This window comes from Pholcus phalangioides, unplaced genomic scaffold, assembly GCF_987345545.1.
Source record: "Pholcus phalangioides strain wild (caught in Gottingen) unplaced genomic scaffold, Ppha-v1.0 ptg000017l_1, whole genome shotgun sequence".
Classification (NCBI taxonomy): domain Eukaryota; kingdom Metazoa; phylum Arthropoda; class Arachnida; order Araneae; family Pholcidae; genus Pholcus; species Pholcus phalangioides.
Genome location: NW_028301610.1, coordinates 22,898,800 through 22,918,183, shown reverse-complemented (window position 1 = coordinate 22,918,183; position 19,384 = coordinate 22,898,800). Strand labels below are relative to the sequence as shown.

Sequence of the window (19,384 nt, the reverse complement as noted above, 5' to 3'; positions counted from 1 at the left end):
TTTTTTGAAAGACGGCCATACGTCCTTTCAGAATTTTTTCTCCCAATGGTTTCAGCATTATCCCCAGAGAGAAAGAAATTCCACACATTGTAAGCATTTGGAGGGTATGAGTCTGCTGATAAGAGACATATAAAGTACATACACAGCAAGTTCTTTGGATAATTTCCTGTAGAATTTCCTTTCACTATGGTGCTTTTCTTGCAGACTGTATCAAATCGTAAGCTTCACTCATGAAGGTCACGATTAATCCACTGCTCATAATGTCGAGAAAACAAAAAGCTCTTTCTCTGAAAAAAAGAATTTGGAAGAATTTGAAATTGATGATGAAAGTGTTGATCTTGCAAAACAGTTGAGTATCCCTGTGTAATGATTACAAAGCAAAGCAACAAAATCAAAGACCAAGCTGCTGGTTGCAAATGATCTATTGGCAAAAAATGAGAGTTCAAGATTGGGAATTTTCCCAAGTTGAGAACATTTTGTTGCAATTTTTCATCCAATGTCGTGTCTTAATGGTAAAAATTCCACTAAATTTTATTTCTTTAAGTGATTTGAAATGTGATTTAATTTTTTGCCCTCAAGTATGATAGAAATTATATTTTTTTATAACAGAATTGGATATCTAATCAAACACATTGAATTGTATAATATTTGGTATGTCTGGCAGGGTGGGGGAAGAGAAATAATGTTTTTAAAAAGGTCTCAGTTATTCACCTTACACATTCATATGACGTTTTGACTCGGCCAATTGAACATCATATAAACAAGGTTCCACTGTAGTTTTTGAATTTTGAAAGTTCTCTTCTCCTCCAAAATTTGATGCTTTCTCAGGGAGACATGCCTAACAGTTCAACAACAACTAATCTATATTGTTTTATGGTCTCATTACTGCCATCCTGTGTAACCACTATTTTTGACTTTTTTTAAATCAAAACTTGCATATTATGTGTTATTAGAAATATGCTTATATACCTGTATATTTTTGTGCCATTTATGTACAATCTGCTTCATAATTATACAAATACAAATAAATACAAATACAACACCACAACAGGCAAAATGCCCAACGATGTAGCTGAGAAAATTATTTCTGATAAAATTATTTCTTTCAGATAATCATTCTTTGATATCTTCATGTTTACTGCTTGTTATTATTTATTTTATGATTACATCAGGGCTCCCACTGGCCCTACTTTTCCTACTTTACGGTAAAATGTCCTACTTTTGTCCTACTTTCTAGTTTTTGTCCTACCTTTCCTACTTTTTTATCAAATCCTATCAACAAAATTTGCGTAATTGATTTTAATTGAGCAGGAAATCATTGATATATTGTCAAATATTACAAATGTTGAAGAATGCAATTAATGATTCTGCCAAAGCAGAAATTTTATAGTTTTTAAGGTTATTTTAGGGGGGGGGGGTGTATGTGGACCATTTGGTTGATTAATTTTTCATTTGCTTAGTTTGAGGGTTCAAGAAGTATAGTAGTCATTAAAAACTTCTGTCTGGATGGGAAAAATAATTTTGTATTTATTACTTCAGGGTCTTGGACAGTAACTAACATTCATCATTCAAAATTACGGTTTGCATTTCAAAAAAGTTGGATACATAGGCCTAATCTAGGTTTGGTGATTCTGATGCTACCCAATAGCATTCAGTTGCCTCCTGTATTTTTAAGGCATGAAGAGGCATAAACAATATTTAAAATGCTCAGCAAAGAGCTAGAAATGGAAGTGCTTCATTTGTGAAAAATGATTACACTGGCATCGAACAGTAAAATGTGAACAAATCCCTTTAAAAATTATGGACAACGCAGTAAAACTATCTGGTTCACCTCGCCTTATTTACATCGGATCTTGTAATATACACATTTTGCACACTGTGCTTTTGAAAGTGGTCTCGAAGGAGCGTCATTCTTAAAAAACGTACATCTTCAAAATTTGCTGTGCATTGTCGAAGAGAGTCAACAAGCTCTGCACTTTGGAAGACTCCAAAAAAGAATGTAATATAATTACATGAGGAGAGACAGCAAAGAATTATCTGTGGTTGCTAGTACACTGTTTTGGCCAAAAATTGGTTTTGTAACCAAGTCATTTATCATTTTGCTTTGGCTTGAGTCAATCTTATAGGAAACTGAAATAGTGCTATGAAAAAAAAGTTAATTGAAAAGTCAATTTTTTTTTTTTAATTTGAATTTTTTTTTTCAAAAAAAATATTTTTTTTTAGGGATTTTTTCCCATTATGCTATGATTATGTTGTCTAAGGGGGTTACCCTCCCCCATCCTACTTTTTAGTCCTGCGTTTTCCTACTTTTTATCATTTTTTGAGAGGGAGCCCTGGATTACACAAATGTTTTGAGATGTTTCTGTACTATATATGCCACCTTGCTAGGACATTTGTGCTGAAGAAATAAAATTGAATTGAATTTAGGACATTTGTGCTGAAGAAATAAAATAGAATTGAATTTAAATTGTAACCACTATTCAACATATATGATGGATTGTTTCTATCACATTTTATTAGCTACACCCAACATATTATACTATACATAGAAACTGATTTTTTCTACCGTTGCTATTATGCTAATGTGTGATGCATTTTTAACTTTGCATTTATTATTTGTGTATGATATGGATATGATGTGAAAATTTGTTTTAATCACAAAAATATTTCTTTTAGCTTTGTCAGTTGCTTCAGGCAAAACCATTTTTGTCTTTAAATGCCACACAGAAAGTTGAAATATTAGCACATCTCTGTGATGATTTGTTGGGAAGCCGAGTATTAATGAGGTAATTATTTTGTTTTTAACTTTGATTGAAAATGGACAGGCGACCATCTAATAGAAATACAACACTACAACAGGCAAAATGCCCAAAGAGGTGGCTGAGAAAAAAGTTGCCCATAACAAATATGGATGTCATATACTTCAAAATTACAGCAGCAACCCTAATAAAAAGACAATTTCAAAAACTAGAAACACAGTATATATACATGATAAAAATATTATATAATGCTCATAAAGAATACTTATGGTCAGGGACGTAGCCAAAAATTTCATTTGGGGTTGAATCAAAGTGATAGAATAATAGATTTGGCTATCTTTTTCCCCTTTTTCGGTCATTTTCTCATATTTCTGGGGTCCAGACCCCCCCAAGTCCGCCCTTGCTTATGGTTGTCTTATTCTAAGTATGGATAGCTTCTAGATTTACCCCCAACATGCTTATCATATTTCTTTTTAAACAAGTCAATTGTGTTAGAATTTACTACCTCCGGGGTAAGCTATTCCATTTATTAACAACTTTATTAGAGGGAAACTTCCTGAGACACCATAACCAAGAATTGTCCCTTACCAATCGATACTTGTGTCTCCTTGTAAAAGCAGTCGATTGACAGTATAACAATAAATCATGGTCCATCCTATCCATTCCGTTAAAAGTTTTGAATACTTCAATCATGTCTCCCTGCATTCATCCAATGTGGACATATTCAAAAAAAAGAAGTCTCTCTTCATAACTCAAGCCCTGTGTTCCAATAAGAACACGCGTAGCTCTTCCCTGCATCCCTTCAACTAAGTCTATGTCCCTCTGTAGGTATGGTCTCCAAAACCTTACAGCATACTCCAGTCCACCATAAGTATAAGCCTCGGAAAAGTGGAAGAATGACTTTAGAAGAACGCGAAGATACCTTTTTGGAAAATAAAACCAAGCATTCTATTCAATTTTTTAACCACAGCGGAAAACCTGAGCTGCTTGTCAGTGAGAATTTCCAAATTGGTCACCCTAGTTGCATCTGGGATAGTGACACCATTCAATTTGTAAGGGAAACGTTGGTTGTTTGAGCCAAAATTAGCAACCATGCACTTCTCAACTCTAAACTTCATTCGCCATTCGTTTGCCCATGTTTCAATCTTGTTCAAGTGGGTCTGGAGAAACTCCCTATTGCTTTGATTTCCCAACTACCCCCATTAGCTTCATGTCATCTGCGAATTTGCTAACAATTCCACCAATACCCTGGTCTAGTTTATTGATAAAAAAAGAAAAAAGTGTGGGGACCAAGCACAATTCCTTGAGGGACTCCACTTGTGATGCCTGTCCAGTTAGAGAATTCCTTGTTCACCATAACTCGTTGCGACCTATCTCTTAACCATGATTCTATCCAACTCAACAAGTTGCCCCCAATCCCAATCTCATGTAAATGCCTCAAAAGTATACCATGTTGGACCCAATCAAATGCCTCTTGGAAATCAAGGTAAACAACATCTACATTTTTGCTCTTACCCAAAGCCTTTGTGATGTGATCGATCATAGAAACAAAGGAGGTTACTTACACATGACTTCCCCTTCCTGAACCCATGCTGATTATCTGACAATACATTATATATATATTCTCGTCTAGCCACTTCACCAGGGTTGGTAAAAAAACCAGGTTTTTTTGGTTTAAACCGGTTTTTTTGTTTTAAATAGTATTAACATTAAAAACAATGAAATTTCTGAAAAATCATTCAAACTTCCAATAATTAACAAAAATAAAATGTTTATTAATGTAATTAACACTATTCCCATGCTAATTAATCAATAAATATTTATTAAATTTTAACAAAAACCAACTTTTGCCATTTAATTATTTTTTGCTTAACTCAATGGATTACTGTGTGTTTGAAAATTCTTTTAATGTTATTATTAATCATATAATATATAAAGGTTTTTCTCCAGTTACTTTCAGTATACTTAATTAGGAAGATATTTTGCAAAAACAAATAAAATTTAGGTGAATATAATGCATTTAATGAAGCATAAATAATGCAGATTAATTAGCAATGATTTACGATATACAGGGTGATTATAACTAAGGTTCTGATTTCAAAACACTGTAAAAAAAGAACGATTGTCAGAATGACTTGAAAATTGACATGAATATTCCTGAAAAAATTCAATTTTATTTGATAAAGGGGAAAAAATACTTAAAAATGTAAAATTAATGACATCATCCAACATGTGGGAAATTTGCTCGCAGAATGGAAACGATAGCCAGTCATGGCAGAATGATACCTTAATTATAGCATTGCACGAGTTCATAATTCACGGAAACATCACAAAAAAAATGAAGTAATTGAACAAATAACTACAACTTACTCAAAAAATGTTAAATATGTTGTCCACCGCGTGTTCTGGCTATGAGGTTGAAAGCACAAAAATTCTTGTTCAACAGCAGAATCGGAGTATGCCATGGTCATAATGTGGATGTGATTGCAATTCAGCTTTATTAAACCAAACGCGCCCCCTTTACCCCGTTCATATTCCTGAGGAATGAGGAACTTCTAACATATAGGGAATGTGCTGGAGATTGCAATTCACCAAAGTTTGCAATCTGACCACTGTTTATAACATTTTGAGGTACCCCCACAGCCAGAAGTTGCAAGGGTTAAGGTGCATCCCGTCAAAATGGGTCTTCAGCAGCTGCTTTGCTGGTATTGCAATCTTGATAGAAGTTCTATCCACACACTGATGCTGTGGAAGTGCCGAAATGATGTGGTTGCACAAAATAGATTATACTGCTGGCCAAGTACAGCATCGTCTACTTGCACATTTTGCACTGTTTTCTTTTGCGAAAGAAACTTCCATTGCTTCAGGAGTATCCTTGCAAATTTTCAAGTCATTCCGATCAGTACTTATTGTATAGTTTTGGAATCAAAACTTTAATTATAATCACCCTGTATATAGCTGATTATTTTTCATAAATCTGTTACTACTATACAGTAGAACCTTGATTAACTGGGCTTAACAGTGTGTGTGTGTGAAAGTATAAAAAAAACAACTATTGAATATTAAGACTGGGAGATATACAGTAGGAGTTGTGCTACTTCTTATGGGAAAGAAAAGGAAAATGTATGTGAGGTAATGTAACTACTAGTACACTAGTCTTTGTCCTTTAAGGACAGCTGGTGTCTTTATTGGATTATAGGACCACCTGCCCCTAGCATGATGGTGTCACTACTGTAGCTGCTTCTTTGTGAAGGGAAAAAGAAACCCTGTGAGATAATACACCACTACATTTAGATGTGTGATGCAATCTTTATTCATGAATTTGCTAAAGATAGAGCATCCGAATGTAGCCAAAAGTTAGAAAATGTTGTAAGAATGAGAAATTTTTTCTTTTATATATAACTTTAAATGACTAAGATACTTCATATGAAAAAAATATATATATTCTGGCCACTTTTATGAGACTTTTTGAAAAAAACCACTTATACCATCTTATGCCATTTAAAGATATACCATCAGAATGTACCCCAAGGATATAAAATGTGGTAAAAATGAAACATTTTGGCTAATAATGAACAAATATGATATTTTTCAAGGAAAAAAAAATGATATTTAGGCCACTTTTATCTGATTTTTTGAAAAAAAATCAGTTTTTTATCATCCTTTAAAAAAACCAGTTGGTTAAAACCAAGAGGGAGCTTGTCAAACTCACTGGATGATAATTGGACACAGCCTCTTTACTATCCTTTTTAAATATCAGAACAACATTGGCATGCAATCTCTTTTGACGATACTCTCAACAACATTACTCCTGTAAATCTGAGCGACTGGCCCCAACAATTCATTAGCACATTCCCTGGGATAGTTATCATTTGGTCCTGGTGCTTTGCTTGCACATACATTTTTTAGAAGATTTAGGACCTCCATGTCTTCCACTTGAATATCATTGACGATTTTATCACCCCACTCAAAACCTGCACATTGATTAGCATTTTCTCTATTAAAAACCGACGTGAAAAAGTCATTGAAAGCACTACACATGCCTACATTGCTCTCTACTCTAGACCCTTCTATTGAGAGGGGGGCCAACTGCCCCCTTGCATCCATTATTGAGGTACCTAAAAAATTATTAGATTCAACTTCTTTTTTACTATCCCTTATCACTTTCTTCAACGCTCTTCACTTTTATCATTAAACAATGACAGGTTACCTCATTCACTTTTGTACTCTCTGAATACTCTTTTCTTTTCAAAATAGAGGTTACATATGCTAACTGTGAAACATAGGGGGCGCGATGTACAAACTCGCTTTTTTCAAGCAAATTGTATGACGTTGTGCAAAACAGAGTACAGCTTTGTACTAAATTCTTCCCACTGACTTATCACCCTGACTGATTCCAACTGGTCTTTGAAAACTTTTGCTAACCTTTTTTTCTCTCAAAACATCAAAGTTAGTTCTCTGAAAACAAGGAACCAGTCTTTTGTTATCAACCTTACTCAAAGAAAAGTTACAGGAAAAACTAACGACACGATGATCACTGGAAGAGAACTTGTTTCCCCGAAATATGTTCAATAAGATCCTCGGAACTAGTGAGAATCAAATCTAAAATAGCAGTACCTCTCGTGGCTTCTGATCATGGCCTCCACACCCTGAAGCAGGGCCACTAGGCTGGGATCTTTTATGGGCCCCCCCCCCCCAACCAGACGTTCACGGGAATTTATAGCGTGGAAAAACAAAAAAATTATTGAAATCCTCCCAGGCCCCAGGGCTGGAGCCTTGTCAGCCCACCCCTTGTGGGGGCCATGCTTCTGATACATGCTAGTACAAAAAATTATCGAGCACCAACTTATAAATGTCTCTTTCATATTGATCTCTAGCTGAAAAATTCTCCCAATCGATACCCGGATAATTGAAATCCCCGTAACATGACAACCCTCTTATGCTTTCACATGTAGGAAATTTCATCATGAAGTTTGGCGATGTAGTTTGGATTCCTATTCGGCGGATTATAACATACCCCTACAATAAGTGTATGACACCTTTTGTTTTCAAGCTCAACCCATTTAATTTCAATATCACTTCTCTGCACGTTATGCTCTCTAGCCTACAAACATGATTTCACGTATATTAAGACTCCACCCCCTTTCCTTTCTGATCTATTTCTTAAAAAAGTATTGTATCATGAGATTTGAAAGAAAAATTCATCCCCATGTTTGTTTGCATGTTTTTTCTATACAACCAATTTTTTTACAGAAGCAACATTTGCTAGCAATAAATCTGCATGCGTCTTTATCATGATTTGTCCCCATGCATCGTGTATATACACAATATATATGAATATTTAGTAACTGCAGCAACAGTTCCCCCTTAAGACATTTGCATCAGGCTATTTTTCCTAAAACTTCCACATGAATCGGAGTATTTTTGGGATATAAAGATATTTCAACATATGTTTATTAAAACTGTGATAATTATTTTCTTAATTAATATATTTCATTCAAATTTTCACTCATATACGATATAAATATATACACTAACAAAGGCAATAATGTACCACTGTGAATATATATTCCTGTTATCTAAAAATTATCAGGAAAGCACACGTTTGGCAAAACAAACAATTTGACAATTTTTGTTTCCCGACGGCAACACTTTTTTTTTTTAAAAGACCAGAATTTTCATTTCAGATGTGAATGTTTTCAGAGGATTTCTCCCCCAAAATCTCGCAACTAAAATGCAATCATAAATTTGGATGGTTGAACCAGATCACATTTTCATATTGAATTAGACATGCCTAAGAAATTTTTATCACTTGAAGAATGCAATTTAGAAGCTGCAATCAATAAATTTTGAATAAAATTAATCATATTAATAGATAAGTTATTAAATTAATGAAATACACACAGTGCATTTAACCCTTTAGACAGCATTGATGAAATATCTTGTCAATCTCTTGCCTCGTATTTTAGCATTGACAAATTATGTAATGTCGAAAAAAATTTGATTAATTTTTCAGACAGTGGTAATCTGGAATAAATAATTCACTTGAATGTGAACTTTATTTTCATTCATTTGAATTCATTTATTTATTATTCAAGCGGCATTGACGAGATATCTAGCCTTTTTAAAGCCTCTTATTTTAGCATTGACAAACCCAGATATTTTGTGAAATTGATTTTTCAATGCAAACACTAAGGGGGCCAACAGGAGGTGCAAAGGTAACACAAAGAAATCACGCCGATCCAAAACTGCTGAATCTATCATCATGAAATTTGGTGAGAAGGTTTGTTTCATAACGTAAACACTAATTAAGAAGGGATTTTTCTAAAATTCAACTCCTAAGAGGGGTCATAAAGGAGTTAAAATTTAACATAGAGAAATCATGCTAAGCCAAAACCACTAAATCTATAGTCATGAAATTTATCGGAAATTTATTTATTAATTGAGAAGGGGTTTCTTGGCTCCTTAAGAAGTCATAAGGGGGATGCAAAGGCAGCATTCATGAAATTTATCAGAAGTTTTATTTCGTAAAGTAGAAACTATCTGAAAAGAGGTTTTTCAAAATTTGGCCTCAAAGGGGATCATAAAGGGATTTAATAAAGAAGGGGATCATGTGGAGAAATCACACAGAGCCAAAACTGCTGAAGCTATAAATATGAAATGGTCAGTATTTTTGTATTGTAATGTAGAGACTCACTGAGTAGGGATTTTTCAAAATTCAACCCCCTGGGGGGTTGCTCAAAAGTTATATGGAGCAATCGTCACTGAGCCAAAATTGCTGAACCCATAAATATGAAATTTAGTCAGTATTATATTTTATAATGTGCATACCCACTAAGAAAGGATTTCTGAAAATTTTTCCCCAAGGGAGTGATGCATTTTCAGAGGGATTCAAATGTTATATGGGGAATCATTGACGAATAATTTTCAGATTACCAAATCTACACGAGCAAAGCCGCAGGTAACAGCTATTATATATATAGTAGGAACAATAAATGTAGTGTGAAAAATCTAGAGATATGAAAATAGAGAATGAACAAATAGCTGAAATAGCTTTTCAAATTATATAAGTGCTAGTGCTGCTCACTTGTTCATTCAAAACTATATATGTATACATATAAACAAAAGATAATTTTTGAAGAAAAAACCCAAGATGCATGTTGAATTTATGTAAGTGTGAAATAGAACCTATGCAGTGGGTCATCATTAGAGGAAATCACATGCATGGTTTGAAAAAGTAGGCATTTCTGAAGGGTAGCTATGCCTGATTGCACTAAAAATGTCAACCCATGTTCCCTGACACCCGCCTTCTCAAAAATATGTTGGACGAGAAAAATTGGAATGAAAAATGAGGAGAACAATATTTTGAAGAAATACAATATTTGAAAATATACAGAGCTTCAGGTTATAAGTAAAATGAAGCATGAGAAAAATATTTAGGAAAATAAATACAGAAAATAAACTAAAAAAATCTAAGGAGTAGCCAAAAATTCACCGTACATACCTTGCAGGTAGAAGTTTCTTAAGCTTTTACAAAAATTTGAAGAATAGAAATGAACAAACAGGATGAAATATACATATATATATATATATAAAGTATATGTTCTTTGTGTGTGTGCCCCCCCCCCTCCCCAGATGGTAATTGAGGGGAATCTAAAAATTCTAAACTTCTAAAAATAAAAAACTTTTTATGTCATCCCAATAAAAAATAATATCAATAAGTAAAGTTTGCACCTTTATTGTACTGAAAAAAATTTACTCAATAATGTTTGAAAGATAATTTGCTAAAATATCTGTGATAGTCAGTGATGGCAATGCTTGATCAATCTTTACCCTTCTTGCAAATATATCTGAATGCTTTTTTAGATTTGGTTATTTTACTGAATAATTTTTTGTTTATTTTAATTTTCATGATTGTTGGTATTTCAATAGTAAATATGATCAAGTCAAAAACTGTAGAAAATTTTTTAATATTTTACTTTTGTATTTAACGTTTTTTTTTTAAACAGGAAGATTGATAGCAACATTGAAAATGTAAATGTTTTAAGGAAAGATAAGTGGTTGATTGAAGGAGATTTGAGAAGGTAAGGGGATTCTTTAATTTGGAAAATTTGTCAGTTCTCAAGTTTTTAATTCTTAGTATGTTACAAAAATTGCATATATGCCATTGATTATGTTCAGTTGTTTACTATTAATACATCTTTAACTTCAAAACCATATACAGTTTGCACTTGATGTTATGAACCTGTAATTTATGATTGGCATGTTTTTATGAACTAATCTTCTGATCTCATGTGATGAAAGTCTTTTCCCTTTATGAACTTTTGATTTTACAAACTAGTTTTTCCATGTCCGTACAGATTCATAAAAAAAGTATCGACTGTATGAGATACCAAAACAGAGAACTAAATACAAAAAATTGAGTTTTCAAGCTCTAATACCTCTCAGACCCATGTTTCTAAATTTTCCGACTGTGACATCTGTCATACTGGGCCCCCAAGATTGTATTCATAATGCTTTCTTTTCTATAGTCTGTTCGTGGTTAAGTTTGCAGTGAAGAGTAAGCTACAAGGAAGCCACATCACTCATTTCTATGGCAATGAAAGCCTCTTAACCAATGTATAGATGTGCATGGTACGGCAGATTCTCGCCAAGTTTATCGCAAAAAATTATTCTTTGCATGTACCATAAATACATATAAAAATAGCAAAATAATTTTAGTAATGAGCATGATGATGGAAAAAAATAACCATTGCTGATACTTTCAGAAAATTAACCATTGCTGATACTTTCAGAAAATTAACCATTGCTGATACTTTCAGAAAATTAACCATTGCTGATACTTTCAGAAAATTAACCATTGCTGATACTTTCAGAAAATTAACCATTGCTGATACTTTCAGAAAATTAACCATTGCTGATACTTTCAGAAAATTAACCATTGCTGATACTTTCAGAAAATTAACCATTGCTGATACTTTCAGAAAATTAACCATTGCTGATACTTTCAGAAAATTAACCATTGCTGATACTTTCAGAAAATTAACCATTGCTGATACTTTCAGAAAATTAACCATTGCTGATACTTTCAGAAAATTAACCATTGCTGATACTTTCAGAAAATTAACCATTGCTGATACTTTCAGAAAATTAACCATTGCTGATACTTTCAGAAAATTAACCATTGCTGATACTTTCAGAAAATTAACCATTGCTGATACTTTCAGAAAATTAACCATTGTTTTTAAAATAAAAAAACGATTTTGGTCCCCCAGGAAATAAATGAACAAAAAATTAAAGTACTTCGAAAAGCCACGAAAAATCGAAAAAATTATTATCTTATATTTATAGTAGGGACTTACTTTTCATCAACTTCATATTGATGTGCATTAAATAGTACTAAAAACATAGAATATTTTTCATCATCATCTCCCTTCCCTCGGCTGAATTGTGCATAGTCATCCCAAATGGTAAATACAATCCATGTCTGCTCTATAACAAAGTTTGCATGTAATGAATAGTTTCACTGTTTTTTCTAACTTTGTTATATGAGAATCTGGCCATATTGTCAAAGTTTAAAAACCTTTTGAAGTATCCTATCATTTTAGTTAGCTCCTATTTGCAAGGTCGATATCAATCATCATCATCATCAATCTTTGGTGTCCCAATTGGGAAAAGCTTAGGCAAATTTTGCCCATTGCTTTAACACCAAGTAGTATTATAATACGAGTTGTGGATCATGTAAATATGAAGAAATACGATTCTGTGAAAAAAAAAATTCCTAGAGTTTGCACAGCGTTGGGAAAGAAAGACATAGTATCTGCTACCATTTTGCTGAATCCCTGTACATGGGAAAATATAGAAAACTGCAACCAATAAAGGCCTAAAATCTAAATATTTGAGGGGCAACTCCTATCTGCGATACCTTTTTTAAGAAAAGGAGCAGAGGAGGTCTCCCAGGGATATGGCCAAAGAACTCAACATGAAGTTATTGGTAAATAACACATGAGAGTTCAAATTATAGCAAAGAGTAGATACTCACCATGAGTTCAGGTGTTTAGTATAATTTAAAAAAATTATCAAGTTGTAATGCTGGCTACATTTACCACTTCACTTAGTGTCACCTGATGACCACCAAAGTAGTTTCTTCTTGGGATAGAGAAAGTGGGGCATCGCCCCACATAGTGGAGTAGAGTTTCGTCTTCCTCTCCACACACAGGACAAATAGGCAAATCTGCATAGCCACAGTTGTGTAGCTGTTTCGATAGGTTAGCATGACCAGTGATGATCTGTAACCTGTCGAATCTGTTTTCTGTTCAGTGAGATGAGCTTATTGGCAATATTCGGTTGGATTTAAGCAGTCATGAGCTGCTTAGAATTTATTTTTTGTTCAGCACTACGGAATAAAATCCCCAGCGATGCATTGACACTTAAATATTTATTTTTAGAAACACAACATGATTAAATTCTGAAATTTGCGACACGCAACTTGCATGCGCGCAAACTAAAAATTAGAACAGGCAAAAGGGAAGAACGAGTGAGTATTACACAGCTATATATATACTCTTGGTGGCTGACATCATACGTCGCACAAAGTCGCCTTTTTACCTTTCTCCTCTAAGAGAAATGTTCTGTCCTTTCTTTGGAGCACACGGTAGGGGCCTTCATACTGTGTCTGTAGTGGTCGTCTCACTGAATCGGTACGCAAAAAGACCTGCATGCACTGATTCATGTCTTTATGAATGAAGGTGGCTGGCTGATTATGGCGGCTTGCTGGAACAGCTCGAAGATTGTTCATCTTCTCTCGTAAACGAAAAACGAACTCGTGCACATTACACGATAACACTTGCTGTTCAGAGCAAAAAAATTCCCCTGACAAGCGAAGAGTAGTCCCGTAAACGAGTTCCATCACGGAACTGCCGATATCCTCTCGTAGACTTGAGCGTAATCCTAAAAGGACCAATGGAATTGTCTCAACCCATCTTTCAGTAGCATGGCAAGGAATAGATGACTTGAGGTTTCGATGAAACCGCTCTACCATACCATTTGCAGCAGTATGGTAAGCAGTTGTGCGCCTTTTTTCGATGCTGAGCAGTTTCGCAAGCTGGCTGATCAACCGAGACTCAAACTGGGCTCCCTGATCGGACACGAGTGCCTGTGGGCAGCCGAATCTGGATATCCAACCAGTGACGAAGGCACTGGCCACTGACTCCAGATCAGAAGGTTGCGTGTTCGAATCACGCCCGGGTCACCAAATTAAGCAGTCACGAGCTGCTTAGAATTTATTTTTTGTTCAGCACTACGGAATAAAATCCCCAGCGATGCATTGACACTTAAATATTTATTTTTAGAAATACAACATGATTAAATTCTGAAATTTGCGACACGCAACTTGCATGTGCGTAAACTAAAAATTAGAACAGGCAAAAGGGAAGAATGAGTGAGTATTACACAGCTATATATATACTCTTGGTGGCTGATGTCATACATTGCACAAAGTGTTGCCACAGGATTCCCAAGGCAAGCTTGGCCTGTCTGCAGTCCTACCTCAAGTTCCATTGCCGATAATGTTTATTTCCTATCCATTGTTTGAAATCTCCTTTTATGGTTGACATCAAAACAGGATAAAAGGGTTCAGGTCCAGATAGCTTCAGGTTTGCTGCCTCTTTGGCTGTCTGGTCTACAAGTTCATTTTCCTGGAAATTGACATGTCCAGAAACTCAGTAAAGGTTGATGTTGTTGCCTAATGCTGCCAAGTTATTCAGCATGTCTGTGCAGTGTTCAACACACGGTTGAAACTTGAGGAAGTTGTCATGAGCCTTTAGCACTGCTTGGCTGTCAGAGAAGATAACAATTTGTTTGCCATGATACCCTTTAGAAATCAGGCTTTTAGCCAGTATGGCTATTGCTAATACTTCAGCTTGAAAAACTGTAGTCATTTTGCCAAGATACAAATGTATCTTATGGTAGTCATGATCCACTCCAGAGATGTAAAAAATTGCTCCAGCCCCAGTTTCAGTAACCCTAGAGCCATCAGTGTAACATTCGATAACTCCTGTTGAGATGTTATCAATTATGTTAGCAACTTAATTTCTCCTGGGTATGTGGATAGTGAAGTTTTTAGTAAATTTTTTTGTTTTGGAACACACACACACACACACATATACACAGGAGTCTTTTGGCATTAGTAGAGAAGGAATTTCTACTTTTCCCAGTAGACAGCTGTGTCAAAGTGGTTCTTAAAAGAAGATTTGTATCCCAAATAAGGACGGTTGCACCAAGTACCATTTCTTTCCAGTCTGTACATGGTTTTGAAAGCTTCTCCTTTTAGATACCATCTTAGTGGTGGCAGCTTGAGAGCAGTTTCAAGGGCGATAGAAGGGAAGCTGGGTAAAGCTCCTGTGATAAGAATGCACACTAATTTTTGTGCTTTTTGTAAGACAGTCTTATAAGAGGTTTTTTGCTACCACCTGATGCCATACCACACATCCATAGCTCAGCATTGGGCTACAATAGAAGTGTAAATCCACTGGGTGGTTTTAGGATTTATACCCCATGTTTTACCAATAATTCTTTTGCATAGCATAAGTATATTAGTGACCCATTTAGCTTTTTCTTGAATATGGAATTTCCAAGAGAGCTTAGAGTCCAAGTGACAACCAAGGTATTTCACTTTGTCACAGATGGTAAGATCTTGTCCCTTCATGGTTAGGTTTCCAAATTCCCACTTTATGTTCCATGTAACTTATGTTCCACTTTATGTTCCATGTAACTTATGTTCCACTTTATGTTCCATGTAACTTATGTTCCACTTTATGTTCCATGTAACTTATGTTCCACTTTATGTTCCATGTAACTTATGTTCCACTTTATGTTCCATGTAACTTATGTTCCACTTTATGTTCCATGTAACTTATGTTCCATGTAACTTATGTTCCACTTTATATTCCACTTTATGTTCCACTTTATGTTCCATGTAACTTATGTTCCACTTTATATTCCACTTTATGTTCCACTTTATGTTCCATGTAACTTATGTTCCATGTAACTTATGTTCCATGTAACTTATGTTCCACTTTATATTCCACTTTATGTTCCATGTAACTTATGTTCCACTTTATGTTCCATGTAACTTATGTTCCACTTTATGTTCCATGTAACTTATGTTCCACGTAACTTATGTTCCATGTAACTTATGTTCCACGTAACTTATGTTCCATGTAACTTATGTTCCACTTTATATTCCACTTTATGTTCCATGTAACTTATGTTCCACTTTATATTCCACTTTATGTTCCACTTTATGTTCCATGTAACTTATGTTCCACTTTATGTTCCATGTAACTTATGTTCCACGTAACTTATGTTCCACTTTATGTTCCATGTAACTTATGTTACACTTTATGTTCCATGTAACTTATGTTACACTTTATGTTCCATGTAACTTATGTTCCATGTAACTTATGTTCCACTTTATGTTCCATGTAACTTATGTTCCACTTTATGTTTCAAGACCACTATTTTGATCTTTTCCGTGGAGTATACTAGTTGGTGCTTATCACCCTATCTGTTGACAGAGTCTAAAATTTGTTGAGCAAGATACCTCAATGTGGATATATTATGCCCTTGGATGAGCATGACTAGATCGTCTGCATATGTCTGAGTATTTTCTGGTCCTTTTATTACACTGCTGGCCACCGTAAATGCAACACCCTGAAGGAAGCATGCAAATAATATGAAATTTACAACATGCATTAGCGGAGGTGAGATATGCAAATGATTAAAATTTCAGCATAGACGCACATCACGCGCGCCTGTGGCGCCACTTCAAAGCGCTATTTAAGGCTTGGAGATTTCGACGATTTGAAGTACGGCAATTGTGTTTTTCTTGTGGTTTTTTCAAAAAAACGATCAATTATGCCTCGCAGAAAACAGCGATCATCTTTTGATCAAGTATCCGAGTTCGACAGAGGAAGGATAGTGGCCTACCGAGATTGTGGGTTATCTTTCGGGAAAATCGGTAGTCGTGTTGGACGAAACCAAACAACTGTAATGCGGATATGTGCTCGTTGGATGCAGGAGGGTACGACGGACCGACGTGTTCGATCGCATCCACCTCAGTGCACCACTTCACGTGATGACAGGCGTATTGTGCGTATGGCAGTGACGGATCGCTCAGCCACATCACGAACCATAGCACAGCACATTCAGTCTGTACCGCATCATCCAGTGTCTGCGCGTACCATTCGACGCCGTTTACAGCAGAGTGGTCTGTCCGCAAGACGTCCATTGCTTCGTCTACCCTTGACGCAGAACCACAGACGTCTCCACCGCCAATGGTGCGATGAAAGAAGGATGTGGACGGCACAATGGAATGAAATTGTCTTTACTGACGAGTCACGCTTCTGTCTGCAACACCACGATGGTCGGATTTGAGTCTGGAGACACCGTAAAGAGAGGATGCTGAACAGCTGCGTTATGCACCGCCACACTGGTCCTGCACCGGGTATTATGGTATGGGGCGGTATTGGATATCACTCTCGCACTCCTCTAGTACGCATTGCCGGTACTTTAAAAAGCCAGCGCTACATCTCCGAGGTGTTGGAGCCAGTTGTCCTTCCTTACCTTCAGGGCTTGCCCACAGCCATATTTCAACAGGATAATGCGCGACCACACGTGGCACGCATTGTCCAAAGGTTCTTCGTCAATCGCCAGATTGAATTGCTTCCCTGGCCAGCTCGCTCTCCGGATCTTTCGCCGATAGAAAACATGTGGTCCATGGTTGCTCAACGATTGACCCAGATTACATCCCCAGCTGCCACACCAGATCAACTTTGGCAACGCGTGGAAGCTGCTTGGTCTGCTGTACCCCAAGAACACATCCGAAGTCTCTTTGAATCAATGCCGAGGCGTGTGGCAGCGGTGATCTCCAACAATGGCGGCTACTCTGGCTACTGATTTTGGCAGGAACCACACTTCACAGAAGTCTATAAATTTAATCATTTGATGCTTGGTTAACATGTTATCTACAAAATAAATATTGTTGCGATATCTCTTGTCTTTCTTGGTGTTGCAATTTGGGTGGCCAGCAGTGTAGATCAGAGAGCAAGGAGCTGAAGACTATGTTCCATAAAAAAGGAGAAATGATTCCCCCTTGCAGGCAACCTCTTCTGATAGATCTTTCAGCTTGGGCATCAAGAACACGAGCAGTGATTGTTTGTTTCCTGAGCATATGATCTAACCATCTAATTAACAGAGATGGAATGTTGTAATCTATAAGTGCATTTTGTATAGAGTCAAACATAACAATACCGAAGTCTCCAACAATGTCAGAGAAAATGCCAATAGCAAATTATTCATTGACAATTGTGTTTTCAATTCTCCAGATCAACTGATGAAGATCAGAGTCAGTGGAGTGCCCAGCATTAAAGCCATGCTGGTTCATGTTAACCCTGCTCATTAAATGGGGAGTATCATAGAGATGCCAGAGTACCAGTCTTTCCAATAACTTCAATTGAAACAATAATAATGTAATCATTCTATGAGATGATAATTTATAGGTCTCTCTTCCTGGTTTTGGTAGGAAGATACCTTTGGAGCTCCTCCATACTTTAGGTATGTATCCTAAAGTAAGGCTGGCTTTGTAGAGATGAATCAGTTTGTTGCCGATAATTTCCCAGCCTTTTTGTAGAAAGATAGGAAAGGAGAAAATCCTTTCAAGGCTTCGGCACATTTGTCGTAATCAACTATTATGTTGACTAGCAAAGTGTCTGCTGGTTCTAAGGCAGGCCTAAACTGTTCATCAGAATCTGGTTTTATAGGTCTGCCAAGGTGATAATTCAGTAGACATTCAAGTGTCGCCGATGGACTAGTGGTATAGTTTCCATCTGGTCATTCAACAACATTAATATTATCATAGGTATTGTTTTTGATCAATTTGATTATTTTGGCGGTTTCTCGCAGTGAGCTCATATCTGTGCAGAACTTCTGCCAAAAGCTTTTCTTCTTTTTTCTAATTTCTTTTTGAACTTTCTCTGAACCTATGCTCTAGGGTAAGTCCCCATTCCTTTCTTGAATGGTTGGGAGTTGGGTAGTCGCCCCATAATCATCCTGTTTCTAATCCATGGTTCTTGAATCAGAGCTGCGAAACAACTTTGGTTAAGTAAAGAAGCTGCAAGGTTATATGATGCAGCTTTGCTATGTTGTAAATTTATCTGCCTAAATAACACATTGGCAAGATATATTAAAATTTTATTTTACTTACCCGTGGGTAGTTTGCTACCACTCAGTGCGTGAAGAACCATGATGGTTAGAAGGGTGACCCGAGGGATGGATCGTAGTCAGACCCAGGGTTCTGTTCCAGATCCCAATCCATTATCACTGCCGGGTCATCTGTCTTCCCTGTTGCAGTCCTAGAGGCAGCCCCCACTTCAGTAGCAGGATCTGCATGGGATGTAGATGTCTCCTCAGGATGTGGAGGCGACACTGAGGCTGGCTTCTGTTGCCGGGATGGCTCTCTGAAAGTAACTATGCTCAGCCCGCAGTGCACCATGAAAGATTTGATGCCAAGCCAGTCAACCATTGCTTGCTCCACCCAGATCACCAGGGTGTTACCCCCGTTTCCC

At 36.2% G+C, this 19,384-nt stretch overlaps 1 protein-coding gene across 7 annotated transcripts in view; it reads left to right on the top strand.

Annotated features, from left to right (window-relative positions):
* Positions 1 to 19,384, top strand: part of LOC149072557 (bromodomain adjacent to zinc finger domain protein 2B-like) — a 339,679-nt gene that overhangs the window by 257,627 nt on the left and 62,668 nt on the right. For all 7 annotated transcript variants that reach the window (XM_089247421.1, XM_089247420.1, XM_089247419.1 and 4 more), the window contains 2 exons: positions 2,677 to 2,786; positions 10,769 to 10,843. In XM_089247421.1, the coding sequence (XP_089103547.1) occupies positions 2,677 to 2,786; positions 10,769 to 10,843 (185 nt within the window). The remainder of the gene's footprint in view (positions 1 to 2,676; positions 2,787 to 10,768; positions 10,844 to 19,384) is intronic.